The sequence below is a fragment of the Zalophus californianus genome, chromosome 3, assembly GCF_009762305.2.
Source record: "Zalophus californianus isolate mZalCal1 chromosome 3, mZalCal1.pri.v2, whole genome shotgun sequence".
Lineage (NCBI taxonomy): Eukaryota > Metazoa > Chordata > Mammalia > Carnivora > Otariidae > Zalophus > Zalophus californianus.
The window spans coordinates 66,518,643-66,532,505 of NC_045597.1; the positions used below are offsets into that span (position 1 = coordinate 66,518,643).

The 13,863-nt window shown below is 36.6% G+C and overlaps 1 protein-coding gene across 14 annotated transcripts in view; it reads right to left on the minus strand.

Moving 5' to 3' along the window:
• NBEA (neurobeachin) overlaps positions 1–13,863 on the minus strand; it is a 680,715-nt gene that overhangs the window by 56,499 nt on the left and 610,353 nt on the right. For all 14 annotated transcript variants that reach the window (XM_027588285.2, XM_027588293.2, XM_027588287.2 and 11 more), the window contains one exon: positions 3,476–3,628. In XM_027588285.2, coding sequence (XP_027444086.1) covers positions 3,476–3,628 — 153 coding nt within the window. The remainder of the gene's footprint in view (positions 1–3,475; positions 3,629–13,863) is intronic.

Below are 13,863 nucleotides of genomic sequence, written 5' to 3' on the forward strand. Positions count from 1 at the left end.
AGTGTGTATGGTCTCGCTTATTCAGTTTATATGAGTACTAATGACCTGATGGTTTCATATCCATAATAATTATCTTTCCCTATATTCAAGAAATTCTGTGTGTGATGCTTTCTTGGGGATTTGCTTTTAGAAACACAACTACCTTTTCTTTTTCAAGTAGGCATATCATTAATAAAATTATTAATTCTGGGGGCATATGAACTTCTTTCACTAATAAGGAACACAAAGGTTGTATCTATCATGAATCACTACTTAATGTTTTATTAAAATATATGTAAAAATGTTCTAGCATCTAAAAAGCACACAAAGAGGCACACAACATCATTAGTCACTAGAAAAATGGAAATTAAACTATGAGATTTTACTTCATACCCACTAGAATGGTTATAATAATAATAAAAAAAACAACCAGGCAATGACAAGTGTTGGTGAAAATAAGAAGGAACTGAGTCACCGTTAGTAGGAATGTAAGATGCTACAATCACTTTGCAAAATAGGTAATTTCTTAGAAAGTTAAACATAAATTTACCATGACTCGACAATTCTACCGTATGTATATACCTCAAAGCAATGAAAACCTATGTCCACATGGAGACTGGTATGTGAATGTTCATAGTAGCATATTTCTAACAGCCAAAAAGTGGAAACCCAAATGTTCAACAACTGATGAATGGGTCACCAAAATATGGCCTATCCATACATGGAATACAATTACAAAAAAAAGCGAAGTACAGATATATGCAAAGTACTTTTGAGATTCATCTCAAAAGCTGCTAAGTGAAAGAAGTCAAACACAAAAGAACAAATATCATACAGTTCTAGTTCTATAAAATGTCCAGAAAAGGCAAACCTCTGGAGATAAAAAGTTGATTAGTTGTTGCCTGGGGCTGCAGGTAGGCATGGGGAGGGACTGCAAATGGGCATATGATCTTTCTGGGATGATGGAAATTTTCTAAAATTAGACTGTGGTGATGGTCACACAACTCTGTAAATTTACTAAAAATCATTAAATTGTACCCTGAAAACAAATGAATTGTATGATAATGATTTAAAAAAACATTTATAAGGTATCTATCCACATTTTACAGATGAGAAATGTGAGGACCAGAGATGCTCCACAACTTACTCAAGGCAATGAAGTTAGTAAATGGCAGAGCCCAGGTTCAAGAGCAGGAAATTATTAAACTCTAAGTCACACTCTTTCCAGTACATATTTATTATTAGCACCCACATGAAAACTTCTGTTTAATCAGTTGGGTGCAATAGTATGAACAAGTGAAAAATCTGGTCCAACAGTTTTTGGCTACTTTGTTTGCCTGAGTGAAGGATTCATTCAGTTTATTTATTTATTTTTTATTAGTTTCAGGGTCAGTTTAACTAGTTTGGACATAACTAGACAACGTATTAAAATCATTGAGGTTATTACCCCTGGGTGATTCATTCATTCACTCAGCAGACATTTACTGCCAGCTACTTTGTGTGAGGCACAGTTCTGGGCTGTACAAATATACTGATATGTGGCAGGTTTCTAGGGTTGAATTTGTAGATTTGGTATCCTTACACTGATATTATAGCCAGCACTCAAATATGTAAGGGTAGTATGGAAATAGATGATTAATTCTAAAAATAAGTACAGATTTTAAAGTATAATATATTACTGAAGTGTAAATTCCTCACATTAAAAATATAAATTGAAATATGTTATTCAAAGAGATAGTATGATATAACTCCATATATCTGGAAGTACCAATTTATAGATTGAAAAGTGAGAGAAATCATACCTACAAGTTATGCAATACATGATATTCCCTCAAAAGGGGGAGACCAGATTGCAGATTATATATATATAGTACTTTTAAACCCAGGCCTACCATATCAGCAACAGCTTTAAAATAAAATATATTAAAAGTCAAATATTTCTGAGAGACAGAAAATATAGTTCCAAAGTTGAGGGGAGCATGAGACTAACAGTAATGTCCAAAAAAAAAGAAAAGAAAAAAGGAGAGAGACAGACAGACAGACAGACACACACACACACACACACACACAAAATCAGGGGGTAGAGGGAGGAATCACATATTATATGATCATATTTATGTGAAATGTCCAGAATAAGAAAATATATAGAGACAGCAAAGGTTAGTAGTTGCCTAGGGCTGGCTGGGGAAAATGGTGGAAGATGCTGAAGGTACTGGGTTTCTTTATGGGGTGATAAAAATATTCATAATTGTACAACTCTGTGAATAAATTAAAATCCATTTTTTTTTACTTTACATGGGTGAACTGTATGGTATATGAATTATATCTGTGTGACATATGTGAATTTTCACAAAAAAATGGGCTAAGGAATATGTGAACTCTATTGTAAATGTGGATTTTATTTGGATTCTGATTCAAATAAATTGGGTGTCAAAACAAAATAAAATATATTTACAAGACAGTTGGAAAAAATTGGGAGTGAGTGAAACAGAATTAAAAAAATATTTTGAGTCATTGACTTTCTTAATTCCTCAATTTACTAAGAATAATGGTATACTAGGGAGGCTGTTTGGCAAGTGGTTCATTTCCATATACCATAACCACACTAAGATTAAAATCTCCTTAAATATGGATAAAATATATCAAAATCTATAAAATTCCCACATGCAAACATTCTATTTACATGTTTTTTTATTTGAACACCCAGATATCTGCCAGATATCTGTCACACAGATTTAAAAAGTAATGACATTTTTCAATCTAAGAATGTTTACTAGATGGGTGTTCTCTTAAAGACAAATATTATATATATATTTTTTTTTTTTTGAGAGAGAGAGAGAGAGAACACACACATGTGTGTGCATGTAAATGCATGTGAGTGGGGGGTTGCGGGGCAGAGGGAGAGGGAGAGAGAGAATCTTAAGCAGGCTCCATGCCCAGCAAAGAGCCCCACAGGGATTCAATCTCAGGACTCTGAGATCATGACCTGAGCAGAAATCAAGAATCAGATCCTTAACCCACTGGGTCACCTAGGCGCCCCACAAGTATATTATATTTTAAGGTATGTTTCACAGCTTATGGTTTCCTGCATGCAAATATGTTCTAAACGTAAATTATTTTGTTTTGAATATTTTATGAGTGAAAAAGGAGTACAGATTTAGCTGGTAAACAAAAATAAGAAATGGACATTTATTTCAAGCATTTTGGAATATCTTATATTAGTCAACAGATGTTCATCTGATTGTCTTCTCCTAAGGGAGCAAATATAACTGAATTACCATTCCTTTATTAGTCTTCAATGAAAGGAAAATCCATTCCACAATAAAGGACAATGTCAAAAGACAATAGTAAAATGCTTGCCTTCTTTTTTCTTAAAATTTTAACCTTGTATTTATAGATGTTAAATGGCAATTTGTTAATAGATAGAAACAAAAGAAAACAACAGAATGTTTTTACTTCTTGATGACTGCTCAAGCAAAAACAAAATCTCTTTTACCATCCTGTTGATCCGTACAAAGTCTTCAGGTTTTTTTGCCCAAGGGGGAAGACCAACATCATTTACTACAACTTCATCTTCTCTGACTCCGAGATTGTATCCATTACTGTTGACAAACATCTCCGGTAGGTAATAGAACTCTGGAATTAGTTCCTGCCAGGAATAAAAACATGGCATATTAAACCACTTTAAAAATGAGTTGAAAAAAAACTATTATAACTTGTTAACTATGAACTGAATTAAACACTTTCTTTACTTAAATTCAATATTTTATTACCTAATCCTATTCTTCATTTGATTTTTTTTTTTTTTTTACATAACAGGAAGGGAAGGAAGAGAGGAGAAAGAAAAAGAAGACAAATATTTTTCTTGAACATTTTATTTGATAATTTATGTTTATAAGACTTTCAATCTTATCTTGCCAGAATTGGTTAAGAGAAATGGGTTAGGATCAACAGTAGTTCACAATATCATTATTAAACAAATATGTAAAGCTGTATCTACAAGTCTATGCCACTCATCAACCTTTTCTGAATATTATTAATACCCAAATTAAAAAAAAAGTTGTTGCCAGCATTGGTTAAAAATCATGTAATATCTTCTACTTTTCTTTTTGATCACAATGGCAATTATACTACATGATTTTTATAAAAACATTAACAGTTTTATTTCATAATTTGGCAAAATTAATTACTTTTGAATCTATCACTAAACACAATGAAGAGATGATATACAACGTGATAATAAGTCTTAAATATGTAACACATGGCACCTGAATGGTAATGGTTCTTAATAAATTGGATGCAAAGATAACCTGTGTTACTTGTATACAGAGATGGCATAAACAACTTGATTCAAGGCAAACTTGTGTTTGATGCACAATGTCTAACATGAGGCTTATTCTTCTTTGGAATAAATCTGATATAGAAATAAACTGCTTTTATGACCCCAGAAGTATTGTTTTGTTGTCTGTTTTTTTGAAACAACTGGGAGAAAATGAAAATAAAAAACACGGTCGTTTTTATGTATACCATCTATACAATGATTAAAAAAATGAACAACAATCTTTTCAAATATCAAGATGAGGGTTAAATTAACTTTAAATTCTGTTGTGAAAGGCATAAGGACAATTTATTTGTGTAACATGATCAACGCTGATAACGTAGTACCTGAAATTCAGGTGGTCTTCTCTAGGGATTCACAGAAGAATTAAAAAAACAAAACAAAAACCACCAAACACTGATGTCTTCATATTAATCAAATTATTAACTTTCAAAGAAAAGCATACACAAAAGCTCTCTTTTTATGGGTTCTCCTGCTAAAACCAACATTTGTCTGTGATAGCATAAGTGGGTGTTTATCTTAGTAATGCTCTGTGAGAATTTGATATCCATTCTGATGATGATAAATGTGACATAAGAAAAATCAAACATAATAAAGTTTGAGTATGGGGCACTGCGACAAGTATGAAGAAAGAAAAAAATGAACAAGACATGGTTTTATTTCATGAATACAGAACCAGATTATAAATTACAATCTTGTCCATGGGGTAAATGCATAAACAGATGGTTATAATACACAATAATAAAAGCTTGAAAGAATTATAAACCAAGGGCAAGAGAGAACAGAGGAGAAGGCAGGGAACTCAGGGCAAGCCTGGAAAGACTTCACTGGATACCAGACATTTGAATTCAACTATGCCTAAGATAAAGACAGGGGGAGGGGGCAGGGGGACCATTAGGGAGTATTATCAGGAAGTAGTAAGGACTGAGTATGGGTGGAGTACAGGATATACTGGGGGATACAGGTCAAGATGGGGGAGGTGGGCTGGTGAGAGTTTTATGGAACCAGGTGAGGAAGGCAGCTTTATGCCAAGCTAAACTGTTTGGATTTTGTATTATTGGGCAAATTTGTTTTATAACAAGACATTGGGTGTCAACATAAAGGATGGACTGGAGAGGAGAGACTGGGTATCTATGTGCATGCAGGGAGAAATAGAACCAGAAGCAGCAAGGAGAACGGGAGAGAAGGAGGGGAAGGCAAGTGCATGTTGTGGTAAGGGGGCACGTTGTGGGACTTTTGCAGGGAGGGCAACTGTGACAGAGGTGGGGATGGGTGTGCAAAGAACAGAGGGAATTAGGGGGCTTACACTGTGTGATATTCATTAACAACAAACTATGTAAAAGACATCGAGGCCACAGCAGAGTGTACGAAAGGAGAATTATGGTGAGATTAATATAAACTCCTGTAAATTTTCAGTGACCTGGATGTAAAAGGGGAAAATTGAGAAGGGGATGAAAGAAAAACTAATAGGTAAACAAACATCCTTATTTGCAAATCGTGATACAGTTTAGTTGGTGGTCAAGGCAGGAGTTAAAGACTGCTTCTGAAATATTCTATCAGCAGTGACTATAATGAGCTGATTTCTGGGCTGGGTAAGCCTGGTGGTGTATATTATATTGCTTTGAAGGAGCAATTTGGCAAAGGTGTGTGATCACTGATTAGAAGGTCAAAGTGAAGCATCATTGCTATTCTCATTGATTTGTACGCAATCAGAAGTGCATAATTGTTATGATCTGACGTTTCTGTTCCTCTAAAATTCAAATGTTGAAACTCTATCCTCTATGATGGGATTAGGAGGTGGGATCTTTGGAAGGTAATTAGAATTAGATGAGGTCATGAGGGTGGAGCCATCACGAATGGAATTAGTGTCCTTATAGGAGCCCTGAGGAAGCCTGCTTCTTTTCCCTCCACGTGAGATACAGCAAGACAGTGGCCATCTGTGAACCAGGAAGCAGACGCTCACTAGACACTGAACCGTGTGGGCACCTTAGTTTTGGACCTCCAGCCTCTACAACTGTGGGAAATAAATTTCTGTTGCTTATAAGCTCCGTAAATTTATGGTAAAATATGGCTGCCTGAGCTGACCAAGACAATAATTACTAACTTATTATTTCAATGCATTAAGAGAAAACTTGTAATTTTCTTTTGATCTTACTCTCATGGTTTGGGAAAGCATGGACAATTAATAAAAGATGTAGAGAAAGGTAAAGAATATGGCTATTTGCTCATTACCCATTCTTTATGTGACACAGCACAACACTAGCATTCTAAATGGTCCAAAGAGGGGAAAGAATATAAGCTCATGCAGTCACTCTTTGTGGAGGGTGATTTATATGTCATAGACTCACATAAGTCAGGGATTTCCCTCCCTGCCTTTCATCAGTTGTTTGTGTTCATGCCCCATCTCTAGAACTAGACTACCTAAGATTCCTGGAGGACAGATGAGAGACACGGCCACAAGGATAGAGCAACACAGATTTATTTTTTTATTTAAACAGCCTAAAGAGTCTTAATTTATCTTCACCTGTCTTGGTGCTTTATAATGTTTTCCAAATATATTATTTTCCATTCTCTCCTGTGGTATAGGGTCACATAAACTATGTGGTTATTATTAACCTACTTACCACTATAATACTATTTTCCTGAATGTCATTAAATTAGATTCACAAAGGCAACAAAGCCCTAGGATTTTACGTTAATAACAGTTTGGGCAAAAGCAGATTTTCAAGCCTGATTTTGTGAGGTTTATATTTTGTTGAACCCCTCAGAGCTCTTGGTGGTATACTTTGCATGCAGCAGGTGCTCATTAAATATTAAGCTACTGACGATATTAGGTAAAGTTACTTTAATATCACTAGAAATCCTCTGGGGCAATATGCAAATGGTTGGAAGAATGCCTCAAGATTGGAAAGGAGCCAATGAAGGACTTTATTAAATAAAAGAAAAAGGATGAACTCCAAAATAAAATTTGTACCCTTTGAGGGGCAATTTTCACAGCTTAAAAAATGTTATCTTGCTTATCCTAGTTAGGTATAAAAGGTTTAACACTGTAAAAGAGTTCACCTTAAAATACAGAGAGAGTAGGTTGTAAAGTTGCTGACAAAATTGTACCCAAATTGCAGAAGTGGAAGAAATAAGACCTGCTTCATTTCAATTTAAATTCTCTAGCATAAGAAGGGGCTAAAAGCTGGCCGCCATTAGGGGGGAAAAGTGAGGCTAAGAAAGGTCTGGCCTGATGGTCACCTAGAAAGGCAGGAGGAAGAGTAAGGAGGTCAGCAGGAACATTCAGGAAGGCTTTAACCAAGGCCAGTTATATGGAAAAGTAGCATTACTAGGGCTTTCAGGACAATCCCTTAGCAAGGGCGGTGCTCTCTGCTCCAGTCCATCTGGTCAACCAAACTGTGCTCTCACTCATTAGGGTGTTAACTAAGATGCTGGAAAAAGCTGTTAGAGGCCTGACGTTTGAAGGGCTGAAGAAATGCTTTAAGATTTCTAATAGAGGGAATAGTCACAAATAGACACACACTAGAGGCAAATACAAAGAAATTCCTGAAGTTCAGCTTAATTGCAAGGCCCCTAAAAGCTTCAAAAGACCAGAGCTATATGGGACTAAAGCTGTCTGAATCTCGAAGTGCTGAGCTAGAGAAGTTTTTGTTTTTTCTTTTCATCTTCTGAAGGGGAAGGAAGAGAGTAAAATCACACAGTCTAGGGAGAAGTTGCTAAAGGAGCAGAGTAGGTGTAAATTTTTATGTCTCAGTTTTAGTTTAAATTTTTTAAAATTAGAAGATTAAAAGATCTTGTTTCAAATAGCATTTTAAAATTTAACGTTAGTGTATAAATACAGGACATTAGTATATAATTTATATTCATATTTATATGATTTAAAAGATTTGCTGATTTAAAAAAGAAAAACCTCACAAATAAGAGTTTCGTCTCGGAGATTCAACCGTGATGTGCAAGAAGATGACAATTACCGTACCTGTGCTCTAAGACAAGGAATCAGCTGAAACGTTACCTCTGGTTGTTCAATCTTAAAACAGCAGGTAGAATTTATTTGTATCCTTTTTAAAATTTTATTTTATTTTGCATTTTATTTTATTTTATTATTTTTATTATTTGTATCTTATGCTACGTCTTGGCACTGTTGTAAGTGCTTTATATATATTTTCTTAGTCTTCCCCAAAATTTCATGAGGTAGGTATTCTCATTCTTCCCATTCTCTAGACATGAACACAAACAGAAGGTAAGTAATTTGCTAATGACTACACCAGAAATAGGTCGTAAAGCCCCATATCAAAACCAATCGCTTTAAATCCAGGATCTCTGCGCTTATATTCTCTATTTTGCCTTCTGATGCAACGACCCAGTCAGTCATTCCATATGACTTCATTCTATTTTGATTTTCTGCACAGCAATTATAATTTTCCTTTTTTATATATTAGGCTCCCGTGTCGCACTATCCTGGAAATCTTATGACAGTAGGGGTCACTGTCTATTTTGCTCACTGGTTCACACCACTCACTTGCTTGCAATGGTGCCTAGTATATAACAGACACTCAGTACAAATGTGTGAGATACAAAAAAAAAAAAAAAGAATCAATTATTGCTGTGTGTTTATCATCTCCTGCATTTCAGGCATGTAATAGTGATAAAAGAATACTGAAGGCCACGGTTTTCAAGCTGTGTTAGCTTAAGCAGAGGTCCTTAGGGCGGGCGAGTAGTTGAAGATAAGAGGGAGACAGGGCAGGGAGGCGGTTTGGGGATTATCCCCTTCTTCTACCAGGAAGGGCTATTTTATGTGCACCAGAATCAAATAGATCTGATTTTAAATCTGGACTTCTTGCCAGCTTGGGCAAGTTTCTTGACCCTTTGGAAAAAAAATCAATTTCTTCATATGCAAAATTGTGATGATGATAGCTATGAACTCACCGGGGTAGATATGTGAGGATTAAATGGTGATAATGTGTAAAACAATGCGTTTAATAGCTGTATGCAAAATACCTTTTAGAAGCTATTCGTTCTATCAATTTTTTTTGATGCAGATCAAAAATATTGCTGCTGAGTTTACCCAGTACCAGAGTATACCCTGTAACCAGTAACAAAATGGTCACTTTGGATGTTTGTATTTGAAGGAACACAAATGTAGACAACTCAGATGATGAAAGGGTTTTTATCAAATATATGGACTAACTTATATGTTACCTAGCCTAAGCAGATATATTTTTAAAAGCTATTTGCATTTCAGATTTTAGTTTTGTCTAAGTGCACAATCAGATTGAACTGCATGGTATAAACCAAACTAGAACTTATAATTTTTAAACTAGTAGCTTGTAAAATTTTTTCAAAGATTGCTGTAACAACCTCTCCTATCTCCTGTTCTCTCTGGCATTTCCACATTACCATTCGTTCCTTAAAGTGGGGGACTCTATTTCTTCTCCCTTTGAATATGGGCAGGCATATTTCAATGCACAGAATGTGAAAAAATGATATGGCAGGGCTTCTAGAGAAGCCTAAGACTTAAGAGGCCTTGCAGCCTCTGTTTTTATCCGCTTAGAAGCCAAAAGCTACAGAAAGTGGTGGGGCCGCCTTGCTGGAGTGATCGTGGAAAGAGACAGACGTGTCTGGACGGTCCCCAGCTATTCTGGCTTGCTCGGATGGGACACGAAACACGTGAGGAAAGCCACCCTGGGTTCTCTGGCCCAGCCACGCCCCTCCAGCTGTCACCATGTGGCACAGCTATGAGCCGTCCTTGCTGGGTTTTAACTCCAACTGTGCAACTGTCAACAAATATATAGTGGCTGTGTGGTTTTTTTTTTTAGAGGGGGGAGGGGCAGAGGGAGAGGGAGAATCTTTTTGTTTTAATAAATAAATAAATAAATAAATAAATATTTATTTATTTATTTATTATAGAGAAGGAGAGATTCCAAGGTGCTGCAAATCAAATGTGGCTGCAAGGTAAAAGGCTTGGCTATAAACCCCTTTGTAAGTGCTCAGTAAAATTTAAGGCGGTGGTTTGTAGACTCACTCAGCTACACAAAGGGATTCTAGGAATCTTAAGGGCATTATAAACAGCATCTTAACTCATAGCCAGAAACAGAGAGGATCCTGCCTCAAAAGGATTTTTGGGTGCAAATTTTTTTCTCATAATGAACTATAAGTTGATACACAGAAAGTCCACAGAATTTTAAAGGAGGTTAAAAGATGCCTTGGCCCCAACTTCCTATGATCAAGAAGCATTTGGAGAAAGCCACTAGGCTACAGACAAGGGCTATTTCTTATGGAAAAGAAAGCTGATCCAGAGGGCAAAGCCAAGGTCCCAGAGGACCTGTCTGGGCCTCCTCCCCAGAGTCTAGGAAACTGGCAACATGCGCCTGGCGGCAATCGCCAAGAACCAGCCGCTGTTCTGTACCTTCCACACCCCCTCCTCCGGAGTAGAGTCTGTTGAGGTTTACCTGTTTCTGCCTCACCACCGTAGGCTGAGTGTACCCAGGACAGATAACTTGTCTTTCTAGGTTCCAGGTGTCCAAATTGGAAATTTCTGCATCGTATCTGTGTCTGGACCTGATACAGACCATGAGATACTAGATTTTGATCCTGATACAATAATGTGGCTAACAAGTTGAGTACAGGGTGCCTGGGTGGCTCGGTTGGTTGAGCGGCTGCCTTTGGCTCAGGTGATGATCCCGGAGTCCCGGGATCGAGTCCCACATCGGGCTCCCTGCTCGGTGGGAAGTCTGCTTCTCCCTCTGACCCTCTTCCCTCTCGTGCTCTCTATCTCTCATTCTCTCTCTCTCAAATAAATAAAATCTTTGGGAAAAAAAAAACCCAACAAGTTGAGTGTATTTTGCATCTAGGAGGAATGTGAATTGTGGCCAGAGAAAGGACTTTAGTAGACTATTTCCAGAGAGGGCCACCAACACCCCTCTAACCTCCATGTCCTCTTGAAATATGACTTTGCTGCTCAGCTCACCAGGAGGTAGAGATCATTGCTCCCCTTCCTTAACTTGGGCTGGCCCTGTGACTTGTTTTGACCAACAGAATGCTGTGGGGGTAACACTATGTGACTTTCAAGCTTAGGCATTAAGGAGCCTTGCAGTTCCCTTCTTTCTTTCTTTCTTTTTTTTTTTTTTTAAATCCTCTTGCTAGCAAGCCACCATGGAAAGAAAGTGTGATTTTCTTAGGAAGACTATATAGAGAAAGAGAAGACCAGCCAGGCCCTGGCAGTTCTAGTCATCCTTGCTGAGGCAACACATAAGTGAGTGAGGTCACTTCGAATCCCCCAGACCCAGACAGGCCACCCCAGTTGACTCCAGGTGGATCAGAGACAAGCTGTACCTGATGAACCCTACTCTGATTGCAGAACTCTAGGGAAATAAACGGCTGTGGTTTTTTTTTTTTAAGCCACTAAGGTTTGGGATGGTTTGTTGCACAGCAATAAATGACTAAAGTAACACTTGATTGATCAATGATTCGAAACTAGTCCAAGTGGCTGGATATGATTATACAGTTATGCAGAAGAATTACAGCAGCATGCCAATCAATGAAAAGGCAGTATGAATAACTAAACAGACCTCAGTGCTAGTTCTCGTTTCTTCCTTATCTACTCTGTGAATTTAGGCAGGCCACTTAATATCCGTGGATCTCCTTTACAAAACAAGAATAAGGATAGCTATCTCACAGGGCTGTTCTGAAGACTATCAAATAAATGACAAAAAAGCAGTTTAAAAACTATTGAGAACCATTCAGAAAGCATGCATGCTACTCTTGTAACTGGTAAGTGTGCTCCTTCAGAGCACTTTAGGTATCAACTTGCCTACTTCACGTAAGAGCTCTCCTGCTTACTCTCTTCCCATTGATTTCTGTTAATCAGTTTCTCTTTAAGAGTCCAAGTAGCTTAAGATTTCCTAAATGAAAAACAGTGTGGAAAGACACCAAATACTATCAGAGAAATGGCAAGATGAATATTATAACAGGCATTTTGTGTCTGTAAATGTGATTTCTGGTTTATTTTAACAGCTATACTAAAACCCCATGGTACAGTTAATAGTGTTATACGCGTTCTCTCAATAATAAGAAAATATCCTCAAACACAATTTCTAATTTACAAGCTTATGACAAGTTCAAGCTGCTGAGAAATTGGACTTGAAAGTATGTCTTAGAGTGATAGAAGACCACTATTAACACTATCATAATTGTATACCTATTGCATCAAATCTGACATTTCAGTTTAATATATTTTGCTGAGAGAGCATACCATTTTATGGCTTCCTAGTGAAATCAAATCCAACCCAGACTTTTTCACTTCTCTAATATAATTCACTGCAAGGTTTTAAAGCTGCCATCTCTTTTCTTCCTTTTTTTCAAAAGATTGATGCCCTGGCATTCGTTAATTCCACAAGAGCTCATAATGGGTCAATGAGTCAGTGGCGAGCACCTCCATTAACTGTATTAATTTACACTATGTCACCTTAATGACATTTTGTCACAGCTACCTTTCCTGACATCTACATAGCTATTCAAAAGTAATATAACAACTTTTGAAGGCATTAAGGAATCTCAGTGTAAGAACTCCAGTAAGCTGAATGTCGTTGTTACCAAGACTACCCTAGAGAAGAGAAATAAAAAATAAAATAAAAATAAAGTAAAAACTAACAAGTCTGACTTAACTCAGGGGACCTGGCTCCTGAAAGGTCACCTCACCAACACTCCATCGCTGCCCAGCTTGTATGCATTACCACAGGAAGAGACTGATGTTAATAAAGCAAGACAGAATGAAACCAACTACTCCATTCTAGTTCTTTCTTATATGATTTCTTATATGATTATCTAAGCTAGGAGATATTGCTAGACATTCTTTTATTCACAAATGGAAATGCATTTCCTTAAAATTATATCCAATGCTTTATTTAACAGGGATATTTCTTAGGGATAAGAAATCAAAAGCTTAGGTTTTAACACACAGCAAAACTATTATTACTCTTGGTAACATATTCTTCCCTGCTAAATCAAGTATTACTTCAGAGGGAAAAAAATATCGTGTTTTAATCAATGTATTTAAATGTGAATTTAGAAAGTCTGAAGTTACTACCAGTATTACCAAAAAAACCTCTCTAACATTTCCTTAATGAGAACCCTCAAATTCTGATGCCATACATGGAAAGATTGATACATTTGGACAAACAGACACACATACACACACACTTGAAATAGAGGAAAGCAGAAAGACTGAGAAACCATACTTGTAATGCAATTTGATGCAATTTCCAAGATCTTTTTCAAATCAGTAAGAAAAAGATATTTAATCTAAATGAAAAATGGGAAAAGATATGAGTAAGTTTACGGGTCAATTATTGAAATACGAAACATGAAAATGCTCAACTTCACTCACAATTAATGACATACAAGCCCAAACAAATTTTCACTCACCAGATTAGCAAAAATTACACTGTTTATTATAATAGTGATGGTGGGGCGTGGGGAAGGAGGCATCTTCACACACTGCTCTAGGGAGTGAATTATCATCTTTGGGAATAATGGTTTGGCAA